This window comes from Chiloscyllium punctatum, chromosome 42, assembly GCF_047496795.1.
Source record: "Chiloscyllium punctatum isolate Juve2018m chromosome 42, sChiPun1.3, whole genome shotgun sequence".
Classification (NCBI taxonomy): Eukaryota; Metazoa; Chordata; class Chondrichthyes; order Orectolobiformes; family Hemiscylliidae; genus Chiloscyllium; species Chiloscyllium punctatum.
This window is the reverse complement of record NC_092780.1, coordinates 24098507-24121615: the sequence shown is the minus strand read 5'-3', so window position 1 is coordinate 24121615 and position 23109 is coordinate 24098507. Positions and strand designations below refer to the sequence as shown.

At 42.2% G+C, this 23109-nt stretch overlaps 1 protein-coding gene across 5 annotated transcripts in view; it reads right to left on the bottom strand.

The window, feature by feature from the left end:
- LOC140465833 (neurabin-2-like) overlaps window positions 1–19692 on the bottom strand; it is a 222517-nt gene extending 202825 nt beyond the window's left edge. For 2 of the 5 annotated variants that reach the window (XM_072561666.1, XM_072561662.1), the window contains exons 1-2: window positions 19597–19692; window positions 11146–12828 (exon numbers count right to left, since the gene is read on the bottom strand). In XM_072561666.1, the coding sequence (XP_072417767.1) occupies window positions 11146–12696 (1551 nt within the window). In that variant the 5' untranslated portion in view covers window positions 12697–12828; window positions 19597–19692. Of the gene's footprint in view, window positions 1–11145; window positions 12829–13216; window positions 13383–19087; window positions 19231–19596 lie in introns of those variants that run through there. The other 3 variants (XM_072561663.1, XM_072561664.1, XM_072561665.1) reach the window with 3 other exon arrangements.
- Window positions 19693–23109: the final 3417 nt, after the last annotated feature.

Genomic DNA, 23109 nt, shown 5'->3' with positions numbered 1-23109 from the left:
GAGTGCCTTAGATACCACTCACTATGATGATCTCATATCAACTTGGTGAGAGAAAAGCTGAATATATTGAAGGATTAAGACCCACTATCAGGATCTTACTCATGGTCTCTGTAACAACACACTGAATCTTGTGATTTCTTTGACTAAGTGCAAGTTGTGTTGGAAGCTTTGCAGGGATTCTTGCCCACGAGGCCCAGTCGGTTTTCTCATCATAACTTATCAATTGTGCCTCACCCCATGGCATTCCTCACATTCAATTCTCACTCCATTTTACCATGTGTCATTCCACAAATCACTAGTCCGTACTAGTCACTGGAAGACTGGCATCGCTTGTGCCTATCCATCTTTGAAAGGTCACTGTGCAGTCAGACAAGCATGGGCAATCTGCTATTTCCCCTCACGAGCAACATAACGGCACAACTGCCACACTGTCCAAAACTGACACTGCTTCGCACATGCAACCCCATTCTCTCACCCTAGTTGCAATTTGACCACAGGCCGCATGCTTTACCTGCCTCGAGATACATCCCAGCTGAAGACCCTCTAAGTCCCTGCTACTATTTCACGACCAACTACTCGTTTGCAGTTTATCGCCATCTGCTGAACCCAGCTCTCATCTACCAGAATCAGGGACCAATTGGGCCAAATGCTGGCAAGTGGGACGAGATCAGTTCAGGATAGCGGTCAGTATGGTTGAGTTACCTACTCCGATTGTGTGGAACATAGCATGCCAGGATGGTCCAGCACACTTTGTCCAGATTATATTGCTGCCACATCCCCACCTCCCCCCCCCCCACCCCACCCCCAAACCCACTGCCAAACCAAATCTTCAGGAGCCCAAATGTTTGTTGCACCGGGTCCTGCTTGAGCAATTCGGTGAAGTTGCTGCAAACGTTATTTGAGAAAGAAGGCTGCAGCACAAAAATATCACCCAATATCAATATCTCTTTTCATTACATTCATGGAGTCACAGACTTATGCAGTACGGAAACAGATCCTTCATTCCAACTCAACCTTACTGACCAGCGATCCTAAATTAATCTTGTCCCACTTGTCAGCATGTTGCCCACATCCCTCGAAAGCCTTCCTATTCATATATCCATCCAGATATCTTTTAAATGTTATAATTGTTAACCACCTCTAGCAGCTCATTCCATTAGATTCCACTGTCAGACTTCCATGGGATTATCTTGCAGCGATGTCCCCCATAATCCCACAGCACCCTTGGAAGGTCTATCAACAACAGGCTGCTTTTCTCCAGGATCCACTTTTGTTATTACTGATAATTTCTCCATCAACAAGAGGACAACATTAGTTCAGCAAGCACTGACAGCACTGCAAAATCTGCCTCTGGCTGACATTTAGTGCAAAACCATGTTCACTCTGTATGCATTGCACGTGTGAAGAAATGTGTGCAAATAAGATGTAGATGCAGTTTACAAAATAACACGTTTGCCCCTTCAATGTCCGAGCTTCCAGCAGAGATGCATCCTGCAATTGCATCCATTAAATTGACACTCACACTGCCCACCCTCAGCATTGTCCGAGATAATTTTCAGTTGTGCTGCGCATCTAGAGAATGACAAGTGATGGCAGGCAATACAGCTCACGACAGACAATGTCAGCTTGAGGTTCTGCCTATTCCCCAGGCAGACCTCTCAGAGCCTCGACATCCCCTTTATCCCAACCTATCCCAACAGTCCACTTCCAGCCTCACCCAACCTCCCACCGTGTGGAAACCCACTACATCGAACTTCACGTTGAACTGCCCTCCCTGATTCCCGAGCTTCAACCTTACACCTTGATGATGTCCCACACACCTCCTATACATTCCTGCTATGGAGGCCTTGGTGGGGGTCACTGTCGACAACCTCCCTCCTCCCCCACCCCGACCTCTCACAGCCTCCAATGCCCTTTGGTGCTGCTCCGCATACCCTCAAACCATCTTGTGTTTCCTTCCATCACTCTCCATGTTCATATCTCCACAACTGCCTCTGCTTTTCCATCAAAGCCTTGAATTTGCCACCGCTTTTGATCTCCATTCTGCCCCCTCAGGTTTCTCCCACTAACCCTCCATAACAATCCAGGATTGTATTTGCCCCAGACCTCCAAATGACTGATGAACACTGCGTAGACACGAGTGATCAGACCCGAATGCTCTCTTTTTCCAACGATTTCCCGATAGCTGCTGCTGGCTCCACAGGACGGACCATTACCCGTTTCCAGGGTTGCAGTCAGACAGATCACTTGATGGTGAGCATCCCAAGTTGAAAACTGACTGGGCCCTACCCGCTGGACTGTGTGCAGACTGTGCCTCTGACTGATGATATTGGGACCCTCTGACTCCCTCTTGAGTGAACTGCAAACTAGATCCATTTTCTTACTTGGCCATTTGGTTGAACAACTGTGCAGTGTGTTTGCCACGCAGGCAGCTGACACATGCTTTAGGTGTTAAATTGACATCACTGTGTGGACCAGAAAGCAAGATGCCCCCCAGACAGATGTCTACTGACAAGTAACATGTCTGTGTGTCTGCATAAAGCAGCCTGTCAATACAGCAGTGATGATAGCTCTCAGCTCTGTTTGAAGAACCAGGCAGGACAAGACAAGGTATGGATGCTGTAAGCACACAGGGTAGGTGCTCACCATCTGAGCGCTAGGAGGGCAAGTGAGCAGCCCTGAGATATTGCCTGACTCAATCTATAAGCTGGGAGCCTGTCCCTGCACATAAAGTGTCCTTACTGCAGCAATACAAATTGTCAGATTGCACGGTTTTGTAGGTCAGTGCTTCCTAAATGGCCTGCAATTGGATCAGAGAGGGACCACGATGATTGTGAGGTGTTGGCAATTGTCAGATGCTAATGTCCATTTTCAAGAGGTTGGTATGGTTAGTGCCTGTGGATCGTGCCCTGCAATGCTGTTTTGCGATTGACTGGGAGGCTGGCTGCAGACAGCGATGAGCTGAAGTCAACTGCTACCTTCTCTGATTTCCATGTGGAGCTTTCTCAACATCTGGCATATTCAGTAAAAAGGGCATTGATTGTTAATGAAGCAAGTTGGACCATCAACAAGGCATTTAACAAGTAATAATCCCCTTTAATTTGCAACTGGCCTCTACCTAAGGAGAAACTCTTCAAGCTATGCTCAACAGAAACGTAAAAGATACAATGAAATGCTCACACAATATGGCTAGCTGGACTTCCTGTCTCACTCTGTCACAGTCTCGCTAAAGCCCACATTGATCACAGCCCTATAGGATTCCACCAAATGGCTATCACATCAATGTAAAGTGCATATAGTTGCTGTGTGAATGAACATCAATCTCATTTAAGGTAAGAGTCTCTTCTTGATAGATTATCAAGTGGCTTTTCTCTACCATACAAGAGCAAGGAAGCTCTGTAGATCTCTACCAGGACAGAGGCTGGTAACAGAAAATCTGCCCGATAACAATGAGTAGTGGTAAAAACTCATCTTGCAACAAGCTGGTCTGTGAGTAATGTTAAGGCAGAATTGTCATCTTAAAATGGTGCCTCTCAAAAGCAATTAATGTCAACCATGATTTTTCAATTGCTATAAAATGTTATGCATTTAAAATAAATAAAGGATCACAGATGAATATATATATAATATATTAGAAAGAAAAAAGATTCTAAAAGGAAAAAACTTATTTCACTAACAAATAGAATTATTTTCAGAAAGCCTTTTAATAGAAGGCTTTAATACTTAATTGATTTCACCAGTTATTCATTAAAAAGGCGAACAGTCAGAATGCTGGCATATAGCATGACAGGAATTGAATTGTATAGAACAGACACCCAGCGGTGATGGTACTGGATAGGTCCAGAGGTGGTTGCTTCAAATTTTGTCAAATTAATTTCAAGAATTCTGATAGCAGCAAAAAAATTCCCTGATGTCTTTTAGTGAAAGAGAATGCCAGTCTTTCTCAGTCTGACCAACACGTGACTCCTGTTTTAACCTACATATCTAACTCTTTATATGTCTCAGAAGCAATCTTGCATGCTTTCTCTGGTAAGAAATCCCGAGAAACTGAAGAAAAAAGAACCAAAAGCACTGCACCAGGATATGGCTAAAGCGATCCCAGCCCAGTAAACACTGTAAAATTCTCCTTGTGGAAATATTAAGCACAGAGTATTGCATTCTTGTCACCAGCATAACACCTGATTTACAAAGAGTAATCCCACAGGAGGTCACGACATACAATGTACACTCAGACAAGTATGAATCCGAAGAGTGGCCTGCAAGGTTGGATTAAATGCCTTTTCACCATGTAGGCATGACTCTGCTGCCAAGCTCAGAGCGCCTGTCAGCAACACCCTGGGAGGAGATCAGCTAGTTAAGAACAAACTAATCGCTTGAATTACAGGAAACACCAGGTTTCAACTAGTGGGCACCAAAACTAACTAGGCGATGACAAGAAAAAATATTTTCCAAATGTCATAAGGAACTGATGTACTGGATCATACACTACCATCTTGCTTCTTCATAAGGTTTGTACCTAATTAAAAAACTAACAGCCACCTCAAATGTTTGAATTCCATAATGCTATTCCATAACACCAATCTCGAGAAGTCAAAGTTGTATTTACACTGAAGCAGATGGTAAAAGAATTTTGGACTACTATTTGAAATACCACTATCAAGCTGTAATCAACACACCTCACAATGTTGCCACTGACTCAATCAATTGAAATAATGTTTGCATTAATAATTTGTTGTTAATTTCAAACAAAACAATATCAGCCTCCATCATTAAATTGACTTTCATTGTTCCCCAAGTGCCAAGTGCAACAGACAGCCAATTCTTCCCCTAGGATCTCCACCATTTGTGTAGTTATTGTGATTATCCTAAGAGGCAGAAGGCCCTTTTGCAGGGGTTGAACCAAGTGCTTGTCTTTTTAAAAAGATGATGCAAAAACCAAAGCGGGACCTGAGGTATTGAATCTCAGTGTGTGCTGTAGTTGACATTGGTATACCCCTTTCAGGCTGAATGCTGGGCAATTCAATAGCTCCTCAGTGGTTAGAGCAACTTCAGATTCACCGAATCTTTGAAGACATTCTGATGCTACAACGAAAATAAAAAGGAACAGTCATCTTTTATAACTAAGGGCCACTCAGCACTGTTGTCCATTTACTCATTCTGCACAATTTAATCACTCTGATATTGCAGTCAGTCATAAAAATATTAGCACAAAGTCATCTAAATCAGGGAAGCATTAGAGTAAGAAGATTAATATAACTGGTTTGGGGAACCACAAAATTCAAGCACCATGAACGTTCAGATTCTTACTTGTCTGAGTGTACATCATATATGAGGAACAGCTGGTTCAGTTCGCACTGATTGTAGAAAAATACTCGGGCCAAAACTTGATGGGTCGAAATTGGTTGAGAAAGAAAGATTCACTTAGATTGGCTCAACATTTGTCAATTAGGAAATGGCTGCCTGAGTGAAGTCCTAATTAAATACCCAGAGGTTTGTCAGGAAGGTCGAGGGACTACCAAAAGAGCCAAGGCCACCTGGCATGTTGACCTGGAAGCAACTCCCTAATTTTGCAAGGCCCACCTGGTGCCATTTACCTTAAAAGGAAAAAGCAGAGGCAGAAATCAGAAGGCTGGAAAATGAAGGAATCTTCAAACCCGTCCATTTTGCGAATGGGCAGCACCAATCATACCATTGGTGAAGCCCAACAGTTCAGTTCACTTTGTGGGGATTTTAAACAAATGGTAAACCATTTGAAGACATTCTGATGCTACAACGAAAATAAAAAGGAACAGTCATCTTTTATAACTAAGGGCCACTCAGCACTGTCCTTCACATAGAGGATTCATATGCAAAGATTCATATGCAAAGGGGGACTGTCTTTCATCAAGTTTGACATGAACCATGTGTATTTGCAATTGCAGTTCGATGAAGATTCCCAGAAGTATACGACAATTAATACCCATAAAGGTTTGTACCAATATACAAGAGTACCATTTGGAGCATCGTCAGCCTTTGCAATTTTTCAGCAGACGATGGAGAACATTCTCCAAGATCTACCTCAGGTCACTATATGCAAGCTAATAACAGGGAAGACCAATAGGTGCACCTAGACAACTTGGATATTGTCCTTCGGCATTTTTCCCCAGCAGGCATACATATTAGAAAGGAAAAATATATTCCAGGGACCCCAAATGACTTACCTGGATTACATAGTCAACAAGACCATTGAAAGATAAAGTGAGGGCGATCAAAGTGCGCCAGCTCCTATATCTGTACTGGACTTACCTCTATCACCATACAGGACAGTGTATTATTATGGGGAACAAGAATGATTGTACTGAGCAATGGTCGCTGCCAGGTACTAGCTGAACTCTGCCAGGGTCATGCAAGGGTTTCCAAAATGGAGATGGTGATGGGAAATTATGCCTAATGGTCAGGATTGAATGCAGACATAGCTGCATTGGTGGGGCAGTGCTCAGGGTGCCAACAAGGAATAAAATTACCACCTGCAGCTCCTCCATATTTGTGGGAATAGCAGGATAAATGCTGGACTCAGTAACACATCGACTATGCAGGTCCTTTCACGGGCTCAATGTTCTTAGTCATTGTGGACACCCAATCCAAAATGGATAGATGTGCATAGATTTCATTCATTAACACAGGTAAAAAGACAGAAAAACTGGGCGCATCTTTTGCAGTACATAGACTCCCAGAAGTGTTGGTCACAGATAAAGGGCCTTCATTTAGAGACATAGAGATATACAGCACGGAAAAAGACCTTTCGGTCCAACTCGTCCATGCCGACCAGATATCCTAACCTACTTCAGTCCCATTTGCCAGCACTTGGCCCATCTCCCTCTAAACCCTTCCTATTCATGTACCCATCCAGGTGACTTTTAAACGTTGTAATTGTACCAGCCTCCACAACTTCCTCTTGCAGCTCACTCCATACACGCACCACCCTGTGTGAAAAAGTTGCCCCTTATGTCTCTTATATTTTTCCCCTTGCACTCTAAACCTATGCCCTCTAGTTCTGAACTCCCCCACCCCAGAGAAAAGACCTAGTCTATTTAACCTATCCATGCCTGTTATGATTTTATAAACCTCTATAAAAGGTCACCCCTCAGCCTCTAATGCTCTCGGGAAAACAGCACCAGCCTATTCAGCCTCTCCCTATAGCTCAATATTCCAACAGTGGCCTAACCAATATCCTGTACAGCCGCAACATGACCTCCCAACTCCTGTACTCAATACTCTGACCAATAAAGGAAAGCATACCAAATGCCTTCCTCACTATCCTATCTACCTGTGACTCCACTTTCAAGGATCTATGAACCTGCATTCCAAGGTCTCTTTGTTCAGCAACACTCCCTAGGACCTTACCATTAAGTGTACAAGTCCTGCTAAGATTTGCTTTTCCAAAATGCAACACCTAGCAGCAGGGAATTTGAGTAATTCCTAAACTCAAATAGTATTCATCATATAAAGACAACTTCATTCCATCCATCATCCAATGGCCTGGCAGAAAGAGCAGTCCAAACTTAGAAACACGGCTTAAAGAAATAGCCCACAGCTTCACTCCATACCAACTGTCCCAGTTTCTATTTGATTATCGGACCAGCCCTCACACAACCACGGGGATAGCTCCAACAGAAATGCTAATTGGAAGAAGACTCCATGCCAGGTTAAATCTGATCTTCCTGGAGTTGAGAGGAAGGGAGCATCAATGCTGGACACAAGACTCCACCAAGTGAGTGAAACAGTTTGATACAGGTGACCAGGTTTGGCGAAGAAACCATGGGATTTCCCTGCATGGGAAAGAAGCAAGGTTGATGCGAGGTGTACGGTTCAGGTAGGTGCGATGGTCATGAATCAGAATGAATTTCTTCTGAGATGCTCCGAGCACAAGAACCGATCTACTGTACATTACCGCCTGTATCTGAGGCAGAGTCGTAGGAACATGACCCGGTGCCAAGACTCCCCAGCAGAAGCTACAACAAAAAAATAATACATCTTCAGACTCAGAGGGGGAGGGAACTCATATTCTAGGAGGTCTACCTGGCTGACCTTGTTGCAGTCACTACATATTCCTCCCCCCCCCCCCCCCCCCCCCCCCCCCCCCCCGAGTCCAAAGACATAGACCAGTCTTTTTTTTGTTGCTTCTCCTGGGGTGTTTTAGCACCGGGTCAGGTGCTTACGACTCTGCCTCAGATACAGATGGTAACACACAGTAGCTCACTTCTTGTGCTCCGAGCAACTCGGAAGTAATTCATGCTTATTCGTGACCATCCCATCTTCCTGAACCTTAATCTGGTCCAATCAGGGAGCATTGACTGACAGATAAAAACAGGCATATCAGATATTCTGTTCCCTCTGAGAACTGGCTCTGAGGATACTCAATCACTGTCAAGAATGTTCCACATGTAAATAAAGGATACCTTGATGACGGGATATAGCCATAATGGAGTTTTTCAGACATTACCAAAATTACTCATCTCTTCCTTTCTATCTCTGCTCAACGGAACACTGCATCAGCTTTTTCAGTCTCTGCACATAAGTCAAGTCACTCAAACCTGGTGCTTTCTAGTAAATCTCTTCTGCATTCTCTTCAAAGAGTTAGTCTCATACCCAGAATTGAACACAAAACCTCATCGGAGGACTAACCAGCTTTAACATGCCTTTGGCTAATAAAGTGAAGGAATACAGATGCAATTCTAACAACTTTTTTAGCTTGTCGTCAAAGACACGTATGTACATACACTCCTAGGTCTCTCCATTCAAAACTGTGCTATTTAAATTTTATAAAATTTGCATTCATACTCTCCACGCAAATAAGAATCACTTCACACTTTTATAAGTTCAATATTATCTGTCTTGAGTCTACTCACTTGATCAATCTGTCTACTTCTTATTGAAGTGTTATATTTTATAATCTTTCTCATTGTTTATAACATTCCCAAGTTTCTCATGATTTTAAACCTTTGAAACTATGCTCTGAATAGTCAATTCTGGGTCACTAATATATATATTAAAAAGTACCATGGTCCAAATCCCCACCCATAGGGTATGGATTCCAGTCCAAAAAAAAATCACCATTCACCACTACTTTTTGTACGTTGTCACTCAGTTTATATTGTATCCTGCCCCTTTTAATCCTGTGCCCTTTCATTTTGCCAACAAGTCCATTATGTAGCACTTCTGCAAACACTTTCTGAAAGTCCATACACACAACAAGCTGAGTCAGGTATTAAATATTGTGAGAAAATCCGGGGATGGTACTGCCTTAAGAAAACAAAAATCCTTGTCTTTTTTGTTGACAATAGCAGTGGTCAATTCGTACAATGAGCTAACAAAAAGTGAGACATTTCTTTCATGAGGATGTGACATCCTGTGTACAATGACAACTGTACTTCAAAATTCATCGACTCTGAGACAACATATAGAGTATAAATACAGGTATTAGCCTTTACTCTTCATTACAAAGGTCAACAAATAATTGATTACATGTCAGATAGAAAGCATGTGAATTAAAAACCACTGGGACTTGTGGATTTTTTTAAAATTGCAAAGCAAACAAGATTCAGAACTTTAAAAAAATGCAATTTTATAGATCAGATAGGCAATTAACTTCCAGATGAGACATGACAGGTCTGACAGTACTTAAGACGAAATCGGACATTGAGAAGAGAAGTGGCGACACATATTTCTTGGATGGATGAGGTGATTGGCCGACTGGCCTATCCTTTCATCATGTCGTAACATTCACTAAGAAATTCAAGAATGCAGCTGATAGAAAAACAATTTCTGTGGGTTAAAATATCAGCAAAATTCCAACTTATTATAAATATCTTAACAAAATCAACACTGCTTACGATATATAATCCCTGACTAAACAAGATCGCTGATGTTGAAAGCTGTCTTTAAATCAAACTCAATTTTCATTTGAAACTTTTACACAGGAAGTCCTGACATGTTGCTTCCTGTTGTGTGTAGGAGGTTCTGTGGTGACCAATTAGTCAACCAATTCTGAATAATAAAGTGGGAAAAGGGAGAAATAGCAACAGTTCTAAAATTCAATCGCTCTCATTTGACAACTTAAAAAGGTCATAAATATGGCTGGTGCAGACAGTTTAAATCACTGGTAATCTGACAATAACTAAATCACAACACTGTTCATGAAATTCCAAAACCTAACTATTCAATGAACTTTACAGATTTGTCAAACAATCTCACTTAATATTATTCTTTTGACTTTTGAACGTTTATAGTTAAACTCATGTTAATATAACAAAAGAAAAAATGTCAATTAACTCCAGATTGCATTTATCATTAAATCCCAAATACTCCTAGCATCCCCACAGTTGATAGTTTTCCTTAATTTACAGCAGCAGACTCCAATATACATTGTGAAGGAACAATGCACTAACTTAAAACGTAAAGTATGGTTATGTAATAAAATAGATTGATACACTTAGTATACCAGTGAACTTAATGTTTTACCTTGATACTTCATGTTCACCTTTCAACATAAGAAACTAACTTGATGACAGTGCTTAGTTAAGATGTGCAAATGCAGTCAAACTGATCCCACCCTCGTATAGGAATATTGGTGATTTCAGTTACTAATTTCCTGGGTATATGCTGCCTGGAGTTAACAGCCTTTTAGAATTGCTGGTTAATTTGCAAAATGTCCATCTACTGCTGTGAAAAAAATATTCAGACTGCCACCTCATTATAAAGTGACTATAAATCCACACCAGTCGTTTACAAGGGAGTCCTAAAAATAATTAAGGTTAAGTCCATCAAGTTGGTAAGACTAGACAAAGTTGTATTCTACTAAAATTGATTAAAGCCACTATTTATCTATTAAGTTGTTTAATTCTGATGTAACTCTCAGATAATAACCAAGAACATATAATATTATTAATGCATATTTCCACACTTCAAAGATTAAGAATAATTATTCATGTTCAGTCTGGATATGAAAACCATAAAGCTTTTCATTCACCAAAAATTTAAGATTACATGTTATAAACTGTAATATATTTAAAATGATCCTTTCCTGAAGCTTCAAGTCATTTAGACACATAAGTCTTTAATAGACATTTCCAATGACTAGGCATGTTCCTTTTTATCAGGACTTACTTTAATTGATGCAGTGCTGAAGCGAATCTTTCTGTGTGGCATGGGTTCCTCTTCATCTGATAATCCAGTGATCTCTGAGTAGCCACTTTCTGGTTCAAAGACATCATCCTCATCATCGTCCAGACAACTTCCTTCAGATTCATCACCAACCCCACTAAAGGCGCTAATATCCACCATATCTGCCTCAGAAACACCTTCATTTTTTTTGCAATGATCGAAAAGATCTAGATCATTTTTAACCTGCTCACCCTCTTCAAAGGAATCTGCTTTAGATGACAAGGACTCCTCGACCTGTTGCACAGTCCCTTCTGCAGATTCCAAAGGAGGGGACTGGAAATGATCCAAAGAGTCTTTGGGAAGATCTCCATTTTCTGAACCAGCATCATGGAGCAGTTCTCCGGTCTCAACCGGTTTAACCTCACAAGTTTCCAAAACGGCATCTCCCTGTTGGAGTCCAGTGCCATTTTCAGAGTCCTTAACAATGGACTCTAGATCCTCCCTTCCATCATCCGTCGGTCCAGATTCCTGATCTGACACTACAGCATCTTCCACTTCCACTGGCCTAATTTTTCTGACCTCCTCGACTTTCTGTGACCTCTGTGCAGTTGCGGTTGGCCTGGTTTCTTTCAAGCTGTCCCCATGCTTCACAAGAGATGCCAACTTGCTAGCTAAATTATTTCTGGACGAGGAACCACCCAGAGACTTGTCAGACTGCGGCTCCTCAGCTTCTTTTCTAATTTGGCCAGAGGTCCCAGGTAGATCAAGAGAGAAGTCGCCGTCACTGTTGCCCCCACCTTCTGTCTTAAGCGCCTCTTGCTGGTTCTTAAGAACTAATTTGGATTTTCTGGACAGTGGTTTGGAACCGAGAGGGCAGGTGCTTGGCCGTGGCCCTCGCTCCAGGGCTTTGCGTTGGTTGGCACCACTTTCGAAGACAGCACTGAGCTGACTGACCGTGGGCGAAATGGCCTCCGTCTCGAGGCTGTCCAGTGACTCGGTGCTGCCATTGAAGCGGACCACCACGTCCAACTTGCTGTCCTTGAGCCCGGCCCTTTCCTTTTTCAGCAGGATCCGGTTGGAGACATTCTTCTCCTGGATGTTCTTCTCAAAGAGCTTCCTGGTCTCCTGCAGCTTGGAGAAGGGTCTCTCGCTCTTGGTGTCAAAGCGGCTCACTCTCTCGGAGACACTGGTGCCAAGCTTCAGGAGGGCACTGTGGTCTACATTCTCATTCAGGCTGCTGGCTCTGGGCAGGGACAGGCGCACAGACCTCTCCTTGCCTTTGGCTGGGATGCCAGTCGCTTCATTCGGGGTGGTGCCCATCTTCTGCAGGAACATGTTTTTGATCCTGTGGACATTGGATCCATACTTCTTGCCCCGGCTCTGCTTCCTCCCCTCGGCATCCTCGGCTGCCTTCTGCTCTCCATTGGCAGTGGGTTTGCTGTCGCTGTTGTTTTGCTGCAGAGCCTGAATCTCTGCCTCATAGGCATTGCGGTGCGGAGATGGGCTCCTCAAGCTCGCTGCTGCTGATGCTGAGGATGTATCGGTCTTCATCATGTTTAATGCAGCGCTCCTCTTCCCCAGAGCTGCATTCTTCCCGATCGGCAGACACACAGAGAAAGAAACAGCTACAGCGTAAGGCTCATGGTTGCAATTCTGCCGACCTCAAGAAGGCTGCTAGTCCTCCATCTACAAAAGGGGAGGAGGGGGGGGAAAAAACAAAGACTAAAATAAAAATCCGGGAATAAAGCACCAAATGCAACATCAAAGAATGCAAGCCGCCTGATGGATTGCAAACATTTAATCCTTTGATTGTATCATTTTGGTCGCAAAAGGCTGATCGCTTGATCCTTCTGCATTATCAACCTACACCGGACTACAGTCATCGGCACTCACTGGGTCCTATTGCCCGCCAGATGAAAAATACAACGTGCAGGCTGCTTAGTATATTATCCTACACAGGCTGCTTAGCACATTGTCCGACAAAATACATATAATGCTTGCCTTTATTTTTAAATTTTAACTTATTGGTACAGTTAAGTTTTCTTTAAGACCTCATTTTAAACAGAAAACTCACAAATATAGACTGTTCTTCCCAATGTTGTCACTCAGGTCGACAGATTTCCCACTGTTTATTACCTGTTGGTGAAATTGTGCAAGGCACAGAATGTGAGAGGGTTGTGTTTGTTCATTTGCAAGCCATGGTTCTCCAGGAAATGAGGTCAGAAAAAAAACCCAGTGTCCTGAAAAATTATAATATCCACATTTACATTGATGATAACACCCCAAAATTACCTTGTAGTCTCTGCTATTTCAAAAAAATATTATTGAATGGAAAACAATGATTCCGCTAACCAATTTGACATATGAAGAGAACAATGTGGAAGTAAAGCTTTGATAGATCTTGATTATAAATAACACTAAATTATCAAGGAAATGCATACTTTAATTTCCCAACCCCTTCTAAAAAGCGACTTAATTATACTTTAAGAGGAAAATCATTGACTCTTTATGTTTAGAAATTACATCCAACGGTTGTTCTTTAGTGAATACTGAGTACAACATTCCGTATTTGCACAATGAGAAACTCCAATAAACTGTAATAACAAGAAAAATCTTTGAACTATGACTTTTTGAAAGGATGATGATCTAAAACCTAATGCCACTACTTATGAAGATAATTGGAATGTTTTTGAAAAGTTCTAAAACACTTGGTTAGTTTAATTATACATCTCTAAAGCAGTTAAAAAATCTCTCTAAAGTTATAACAGATCATTTCAGAAACTGTATAAAATATTTTGATTCTGTCTGTAAAGGCCACAGTAAAATTGTTATTTAATTAAAAGATCCCTGAATAGGACTGCATAATAATACAGTACATAACTTATTGACAGTAAAATCCTGTCCTCAAAAGCAACACAAGGTCCAGTGACTGTGCAAATTTGAAGTTGCAATGAATTATATAGGGTGCTTAAATAATATGAATAATGGGGTTAATATTGCTGGACCATTTTTTAAAATATGGGATTATCCATAACAATTTTTGATATATCGGTCATGTTTGCGATATTTCTACTTTCTGATTAGTAAAGATCTCATGACATTTGAATTTTATTTGGTTCTTATTGATTATTCCACCAGGTAAAATAACCATTTGGATTACATTAGTAAGCATTTCTGATTTGCTACTGTACTTCCCTATCTGCCAGTAACATTCCACAAAACACAATGCTCTTTGGGTTTGTGCAATAAGTGGCTGTCGCAGTAACCAATTACATTTGTTGGAAAAGGAGGACACTGACTATATGTGCATGGCATTCACTGTACAGTACAGCCTTAAACAGCTCACATTGCAAGATGAAGAGAAGGAAAGACAGTACATTTTTAAAAATACACAAACACAAAGTCACAGTATGAGAACTAAGAGATGTGACTTAAGCTAACTTGAAAATAGAATTTTTGAGAATGACTTAAAGATGAAGGCAGACGTGTAAACACAGTAATGCTAGAGATTTTACCATGCAAAGCATTGACATAAAAAACTGTGAGCAAGTATTGTCAAAACATGAAGTATGTTTCATTGACAGGAAATATATTAACATTTTATGACTAATTGATATACCTAAATAACACATTTGAAGATCCATGAGCATTAGGGGTGTTATGTCTATATATATTTCCATTATAAATTCTCATAGAGTCACAGAGTCATAGAGATGTAAAGCATGGAAACAGACCCTTCAGTCCAACCTGTCCATGCCAACCAGATATCCCAACCCAAAATAGTCCCACCTGCCAGCACCCGGCCCATATCCCTCCAAACCCGTCAATACCCATCCAAATGCCTCTTAAAATGTTGCAATTGTACTAGCCTTCACCACATCCTCTGGTAACTCATTCCATATACTTACCACCCTCTGCGTGAAAAAGTTGCCCCTTAGGTCTCTTTTATATCTTTCCCCTCTCACCCTAAACCTATGCCCTCTAGTTCTGGACTCCCCACCCCAGGGAAAAGACTTTGTATATTTATCCTATCCATGCCCCTCATAATTTTGTAAACCTCTATAAGGTCACCCCTCAGCCTCCGACGCTCCAGGGAAAACAGCCCCAGCCTGTTCAGCCTCTCCCTATAACTCAAATCCTCCAACCCTGGCAACATCCTTGTAAATCTTTTCTGAACCCTTTCAGGTTTCACAACATCTTTCTGATAGGAAGGAGACCAAAACTGCACGTAATATTCTAACAGTGGCCTAACCAATGTCCTGTACAGCCGCAACATGACCTCCCAACCCCTGTACTCAATACTCTGACCAATAAAGGAAAGCATACCAAACGCCTTCTTCACTATTCTATCTACCTGCGACTCCACTTTCAAGGAGCAATAAACCTGCACTCCAAGGTCTCTTTGTTCAGCAACACTCCCTAGGACCTTACCATTAAGTGTATAAGTCCTGCTAAGATTTACTTTCCCAAAATGCAGCACCTAGCATTTATCTGAATTAAACTCCATCTGCCACTTCTCAGCCCGTTGGCCCATCTGGTCCAGATCCTGTTGTAATCTGAGGTAACCCTCTTCGCTGTCCACTACACCTCCAATTTTGGTGTCATCTGCAAACTTATGCTCGTATCCAAATCATTTATGTAAATAACAAAAAGTAGAGGACCCAGCACCGATTCTTGTGGCACTCCACTGGTCACAGGCCTCCAGTCTGAAAAACAACCCTCCACCACCACCCTCGGTCTTCCATCTTTGAGCCAGTGCTGTATCCAAATGGCTAGTTCTCCCTGTGTTCCATGAGATCTAACCTTGCTAACCAGTCTCCCATGGGGAATCTTGTCGAACGCCTTACTGAAGTCCATATAGGTCACATCTACTGCTCTGCCCTCATCAATCTTCTTTGTTACTTCTTCAAAAAACTCAATCAAGTCTGTGAGACATGATTCCCACGCACAAAGCCATGTTGACTACCCCTAATCAGTCCTTGCCTTTCCAAATACATGTACATCCTGTCCCTCAGGATTCCCTCAAACAATTTGCCCACCACTGGGGTCAGACTCACCGGTCTATAGTTCCCTGGCTTGTCTTTACCGCCTTTAAGATTTATTATGGAAATTGCCCATGTAAACCTGTCACACCCTACTTACAGCTGCCCACCGCTAGTGGCATGATAAAAGCTGCAGTTTTGTGCTGTGTGATTTCTCAAACTATTCTGCACAGAACCCCTTGTTCCCACCAACTATGTATCTCTGTTTCATACAAATTAGTATATATTTTTATTGCAAAAATGATAAAATGTAACATTCAACCATATTTTAAAAATTGGCTTCAAAATTCACACTGGGTAAAATCTGAAAACCATATAGACATGGTCATGATATAGGGACAGTATGAGAAATCACTACTTACGTATAAATTGGTAAAGTACCATAATTTGAGTTGATTTCTGAATAATTTAGTGAAAGTGCATTGTACCTGACGGTATTGGCTAAGCTGTCTATCACTAAAAACAACTTCATATTGCAGTATATCGTCTTCCCTGTGCACTTCATGATTGCATTTCACCTTGGAATGTTTCTCCTCCAAAAAGGTGCTGGAGTAGTACTTAATTTTTTTCTTGTTTTGTCTAGTCTCCTCAATTACATGTTATCACACATTTTTTTCAAGTTACCTGGATTGACTTGTCTATCCAAAGCAACAGGAGTTCTCAATTACATTTTAGCTGCAAATATAATTGGTTCTACATATTTTTACATAATTGTACATATAATTAAAAATTTAATCTGAAAAGTAAGCTATTGATCAAAAACTAGGTAGATGTATATCTAAGATATCACTGTATATTTTTACTTCTAACATACATTTATGAACCTGTAAACATCTGTTTTATAATCAGACCATTTGCCTACTAAAAAACATATACCTACACTATACCTATTACATTAATGGAGTACACCTCCAATGCTATAAGGACTGTATTTACAATATAATCTTGAATTTACTATTTAGGATATGGCATGGCTTTAAATCAGTAACAGTTGAAGTTAAGATCATTAAAACTTCAAAGACAGAAGCAGTTATAGGAATAGGCCTTTCAATTCTTTGAGCTTTGTCTATCATTCAATAAAATCATGGTTGATCATGTAACAACTCCATTTTCCTGCACCATCCCTATATCCTTTAATTCCCTTAGTGGGGCTTGGTTAGCTCACTCGGCTGGACAGCCGAATTGCGATGCAGATTGAGGCCAATAGTATATGTTGAATTCCTACACCAGCTGATGTTACCCTGAAGGGGTCTCTTTCTCAACCTCTCCCCTGACCTTAGATGTGGTGACCCTCAGATTAAACCAGCACCATTCATCTCTCTCTAATGAGACAGTAGCCCTCTGGTCTGGAGGGGCTATGGCAACATTTTTAAAAATTCCCTTAGTTTCCAGAAATGTATCAATTTCTGTCCTGAATATACTCGATAACTGAACAACTCTGGAGTACAAAATTTCAAAGATAGACAACACTTTGAGCAAAGGTATTTCTCTTCATCCCCATTCTAAATAGCCAAATCCTTAGTCCAAGGATCTTAATTCACCGCCATGGAAAACCTTGCTCCAGAATCCACCATACAATATCCCCTGAGAATTTTGTATATTTCAACGAGATTACCTCTCAATCTCGTACATTCTGGGGAATCTAGGCTTTGTCTACTGAAAGGTCAAATTATTAGTATAAATTTGTCCAGGGATGTGTAGGTTTGGTGGATTAGCCATGGGAAATGCAGGGTTACAAGGATACGGTAGTCATGATTTGGAGGTGCCAGTGTTTGAATGGGGTGTACAAAGTTCAAAATCACACAACACCAGGTTATAGTCCAACAGATTTATTTGGAAGCACTAGCTTTCGGAGCGCTGCTCCTTCATCAGGTGATTGTATCCCTTCCATCAGGGATAGGGTAGGTGGACGAGTCTGGATGAGATGCTCTTTGGACAATCAGTGGAGATTTGTTAGGCCGAATGGCCTGTTTCCACACTGTAGGGATTCTATAATTGTATGAAATTTAAACTTTCAATTCTTGTTGTCATTAAAGTGAAAACTAAATGAACAGAAGTCTTTTACCTCATTTAGAGTTATTCAGAATTAATTCTGAATAGGTACATTAACTGTGTCCCATGTTCATAAACAACTTCCTATGAGATTAAACAATAGAGGATGATATACTTATACTATGTTTGAACAGTTCAAACGTATTTAATTATATTTCCATAACCTGTACAGTATAAGTTTCACAATTACAAGTTAGACCTCACAAGTGCTAAAGAAGCATCTCAGCTTTTACTTTCCAGTGTTCCTGTCATGTTTACAAGCATTCACAGAAACATTCAACTCTTATAATTACTGGCTCTACTGAGTCAAGTTAACCCTACTTTTTTTTGTAGATGCACTGAATATATAATTCAAAAAACATGCACGCACACTTAAATAAAAAGACTTGCATTCACATAGCGCCTATAACGTTTCCAGGATGTCCAAATCGTCTCATAGCTAATCACGTACACTAAAAGTGTAATCACTGTTGTACTGTATGAATTTATTTTTTTTTTAAAGTGCACAAGTACGTGTATGATCATGTCCATTTAAGTCCTGTCTCTATGCCTATATAAACTACAACTGTTTTGAATGAGAGACTGTTCTCAGTCGCACTAGGATCCAGGAGAAAGCCACTACACAAAAGGCCTGGCTACGTTGCGTTTCCTGCGCGTTATTTCCCATTTCCCTAATAACTGTCATTTTAGCCCAAAACGTCGGATCCGGAAAGTGTTACAAACAGGAAACGTTCCCCCATTAGATATTTTCTCTGTGTGTGTCTCTGTTGGAGAAAACCCGTTAGTTGCTCCTGTCATTCAGCAGCTGCAGCTCTGCGCTGGGGAGGAGTGGGAGAAGGAAGCTGACTTACATTGTTAGCCGTTTGCAGTTCTGTTTGTTTCCTTGTTGCCGTCTATGTTTCCCCGTCTGTGATGTGCCGCAATACTGGGTTTCACCAGCTACACATGTCACATCGTCTTAAAACCACCGACAGTCACGCTGCAGGCGGAGCTTCTGCACAATACCCGAGTGTACAGTCAATGTTGATGTCGCCTTTGTGTGTGTGAACTCGCAACCTCCCGCTGTATATTTATTTATCTTAATTTTTTTTAAAAAGCTCATTATCAGGTAATGCAAAATAATTTTACCAGTCTATTAACACAAGTTGTTACTCTGACAAGGTCATTATGCCTTCCATTCAAACCCTCTCAGATTCCAGGCAGTTCCGGGAAACATTCTAAACGCAGTGATTATCAGTTTAGACAATTAGACTGAAACAAACTCCCCTCCGCAGTCATAAAATGCACATGCACTACTGTTTCTGTAATGATTATATTAAACAATTATAAGCCACTTCTATTTGTGTCTTTCCTTGCCTACCTTCTCTCTTGTTCCATCCTGACTTGTAGTTTATACCATGACAAAAAAAAACCCCTACAGCACCAACTCAAATTCCTAATTCGTTTAGGAAGTGGGACACACAGCGAAAAGAATAGTTGCTCCTGATTGGATGAATGCAACCCCATAGCCAGTGGAAGCTGAGAATTTTGGAGATTGACAGCCACATCATCGTGGCGACCAGGTCAAACATACGCTTTTTTTGAAGAGTCAGAAATGAATGGGTGAGCCATAACATTCGGGTCTAATTATTTCTTTAAGACGTGTTCAGAAGCTGAATAAAAATATTTTGTCAAATTCACTGCTCCATTGCTTTTATAAGTATATTAGGATGTAAAGATTGCTAATATAAATGCGTTGATCTAAGATATTAAAGATATATTCATTAATAAATGCACTCACACATCAAACATTGCCGGTAATGCCTTGGAATGTTGTGTATCACACTAATCGAATTTTAATGCTTGCTGATTCGGGAATAAAGTCGCCATTGTCCGACTGGAACACAGGGCAGCTCCCTCATTTGACAGAGGCGACTGGTGGTGGTTTAATCTGAGGGTCACCACACTCAAGTGAGAGGAGGAGCTGAGAAGGCGACAACCTTTAATGGTAACCTCAGCCAGTGAGGGAATTTAACACATACGGCTGACATCGCTCTGTGTTGCAAACCAACTGTCCAGCCAACTGAGCTCTTGCAGTGGCACCCTAATTAAATTCTAAAGGCAGAGTCTTTCCACATCCTGAAATGATGTCGGCCATGACAAGAGAATTGGGAGAATTGCATGGGCAGTCAAGTGAGGCCTTTCTCAAGTCACATTTTCTAATTAAGTTCCAACCATGGAGATGAGATTCTCACCAGCGAGTGGCAGGAGGTCTCATAATGGAGCTTATCACTCATTGTCACCTTTATTATTACACTATTGCAGCTCACTAATATGCACTCTCCTAGCACACAACAAATAGAACCTATACACCAAGGATCCCAGGCATGAAAGTCAGAATGGGTACATCCAGACTGCCAGCTTGCGCATCCAACACCAGTGTCCCCCCTACATCTGCAGGCTTTGGCATCCAACAAATGCCTGCCTCTCTGCACCATCATAGCACAGCCCTGTTCCACTTCAAGAACACTTCTTATTTCCAAGCTGCACTTTGGGTGCACAAGGGTCTCTCACAGATTCTGCCAGTACCAGGGACCCCCAGTTATCCCAGCAGTGGTGAGTACCTCCATACAAGGCAATTGGGATATTTGTGCTAGTATCAGAACAGAAAGATGAGGTGGAGTGTGATAGGAATTAATGAGGTCAGTTTAGGACAAAAGCGTGAGTCTGAGATATGTCTTTGCAGAATTTCCATGGAGTGCCAAATTAAACAGACGGCCTGAAACATGAGTAAAATCATTTTTTAGAATTATTATTTGGAAACACAAAACACTCTAAAGGCAAAATTACACTGCAAGCACATTATCCAAAAAGATGCAACAGCTCTTGATTTCTTCAAACAAAACATTGCATTATGCAACCATAATTGTCCAAAGCTAGAACAGGTCACAAGGAATGACCCTATTGTTACATTTTGTAAGGTGGGTTTCTCCCTTTCATTTGAGTTGAAAGGATATGGCAAACATTGATGGGGGAGTAGGTCAAAACAATGACTGCAGATGCTGGAAACCAGATTCTGGATTAGAGGTGCTGGAAAAGCACAGCAGATCAGGCAGCATCCGAGGAGCAGTAAAATCGATGTTTCGGGCAAAAGCCCTTCATCAGGAATACAGGCAGAGTGCCTGAAGGGTGGAGAGATAAATGAGAGGAGGGTGGGGATGGGAAGAAAGTAACATAGAGTACAATAGGTGAGTGTGGGAGGGGATGAAGGTGATAGGACAGGAAGGGGGGTGGAGTGGATAGGTGGAAAAGAAGATAGGCAGGTAGGACAAGTCATGGGGACAGTGCTGAGCTGGAAGTTTGGAACTGGGGTGAGGTGGGGGAAGGGGAAATGAGGAAACTGTTGAAGTCCACATTGATGCCCTGGGGTTGAAGTGTTCCGAGGCGGAAGATGAGGCGTTCTTCCTCCAGGTGTCTGGTGGTGAGGGAGTGGCAATGAAGGAGGCCCAGGACCTCCATGTCCTCGGCAGAGTGGGAGGGGGAGTTGAAATGTTGGGCCACAGGGCAGTGTGGTTGATTGGTGCGGGTGTCTCGGAGATGTTCCCTAAAGCGCTCTGCTAGGAGACGTCCAGTCTCCCCAATGTAGAGGAGACCACATTGGGAGCAACAGATACAATAAGTGATATTGGTGGATGTGCAGGTAAAACTTTAATGGATGTGGAAGGCTCCTTTAGGGCCTTGGATGGAGGTGAGGGAGGAGGTGTGGGTGCAGCTTTTACAATTCCTGCAGTGGCAGGGGAAGGTGCCAGGATGGGAGGGTGGGTTGTTGGGGGGCGTGGACCTGCCCAGGTAGTCACGGAGGGAACGGTCTTTGCGGAAGGTGGAAAGGGATGGGGAAGGAAATATATCCCTGGAGGTGGGGTCCGTTTGGAGGTAGCGGAAATGTCGGCGGATGATTTGGGTTATGCGAAAGTTTGTAGGGTGGAAGGTGAGCACCAGGGGCATTCTGTCCTTGTGACGGTTGGAGGGTGAGGTCTGAGGGCGGAGGTGCGGGATGTAGACGAGATGCATTGGAGGGCATCTTTAACCACGTGGGAAGGGAAATTGTGGTCTCTAAAGAAGGAGGCCATCTGGTGTGTTCTGTGGCGGAACTGGTCCTCCTGGGAGCAGATACGGCAGAGGCGGAGGAATTGGGAATAGGGGATGGCATATTTGCAGGAGGTAGGGTGGGAAGAGGTGTAATCCAGGTAGCTGTGGGAGTTGGTGGGTTTGTAAAAAATGTCGGTGTCAAATCGGTCATCATTAATGGAGATGGAGAGTTCCAGGAAGGGGAGGGAGATGTCAGAGATGGTCCGGGTAAATTTAAGGTCAGGGTGGAATGTATTGGTGAAGTTGATGAATTGCTCAACCTCCTCGCGGGAGCACGAGATGGCGCCAATGCAGTGATCAATATAGCGGAGGAAGAGGTGGGGAGTAGTGCCAGTGTAATTACGGAAGATCAACTGCTCTATTTAGCCAACAAAGAGACAGGCATAACTGGGGCCCATACAGGTGCCCATGGCTACCCCTTTAGTCTGGAGGAAGTGGGAGGATTCAAAGGAGAAATTGTTAAGGGTGAGGACCAGTTCGGCCAAACGAATGAGAGTGTCGGTGGAAGGGACATCAGGAGAGGAAGACACGGAGGGCTTGGAGGCCCTGTTTATGGCAGATGGAGGTGGAGAGGGATTGGATATCCATGGTGAAGATGAGGCGTTGGGGGCCGGGGAAACGGAAGTCTTGGAGGAGGTGGAGGACGTGGGTGGTGTCTCGACATGGAGGAGTAGGGTCCATTCCAATTTCTTCAGAAATGAGTCATTTCCATTTAGAGGACTGATTCCTACCGAGACATTCATAA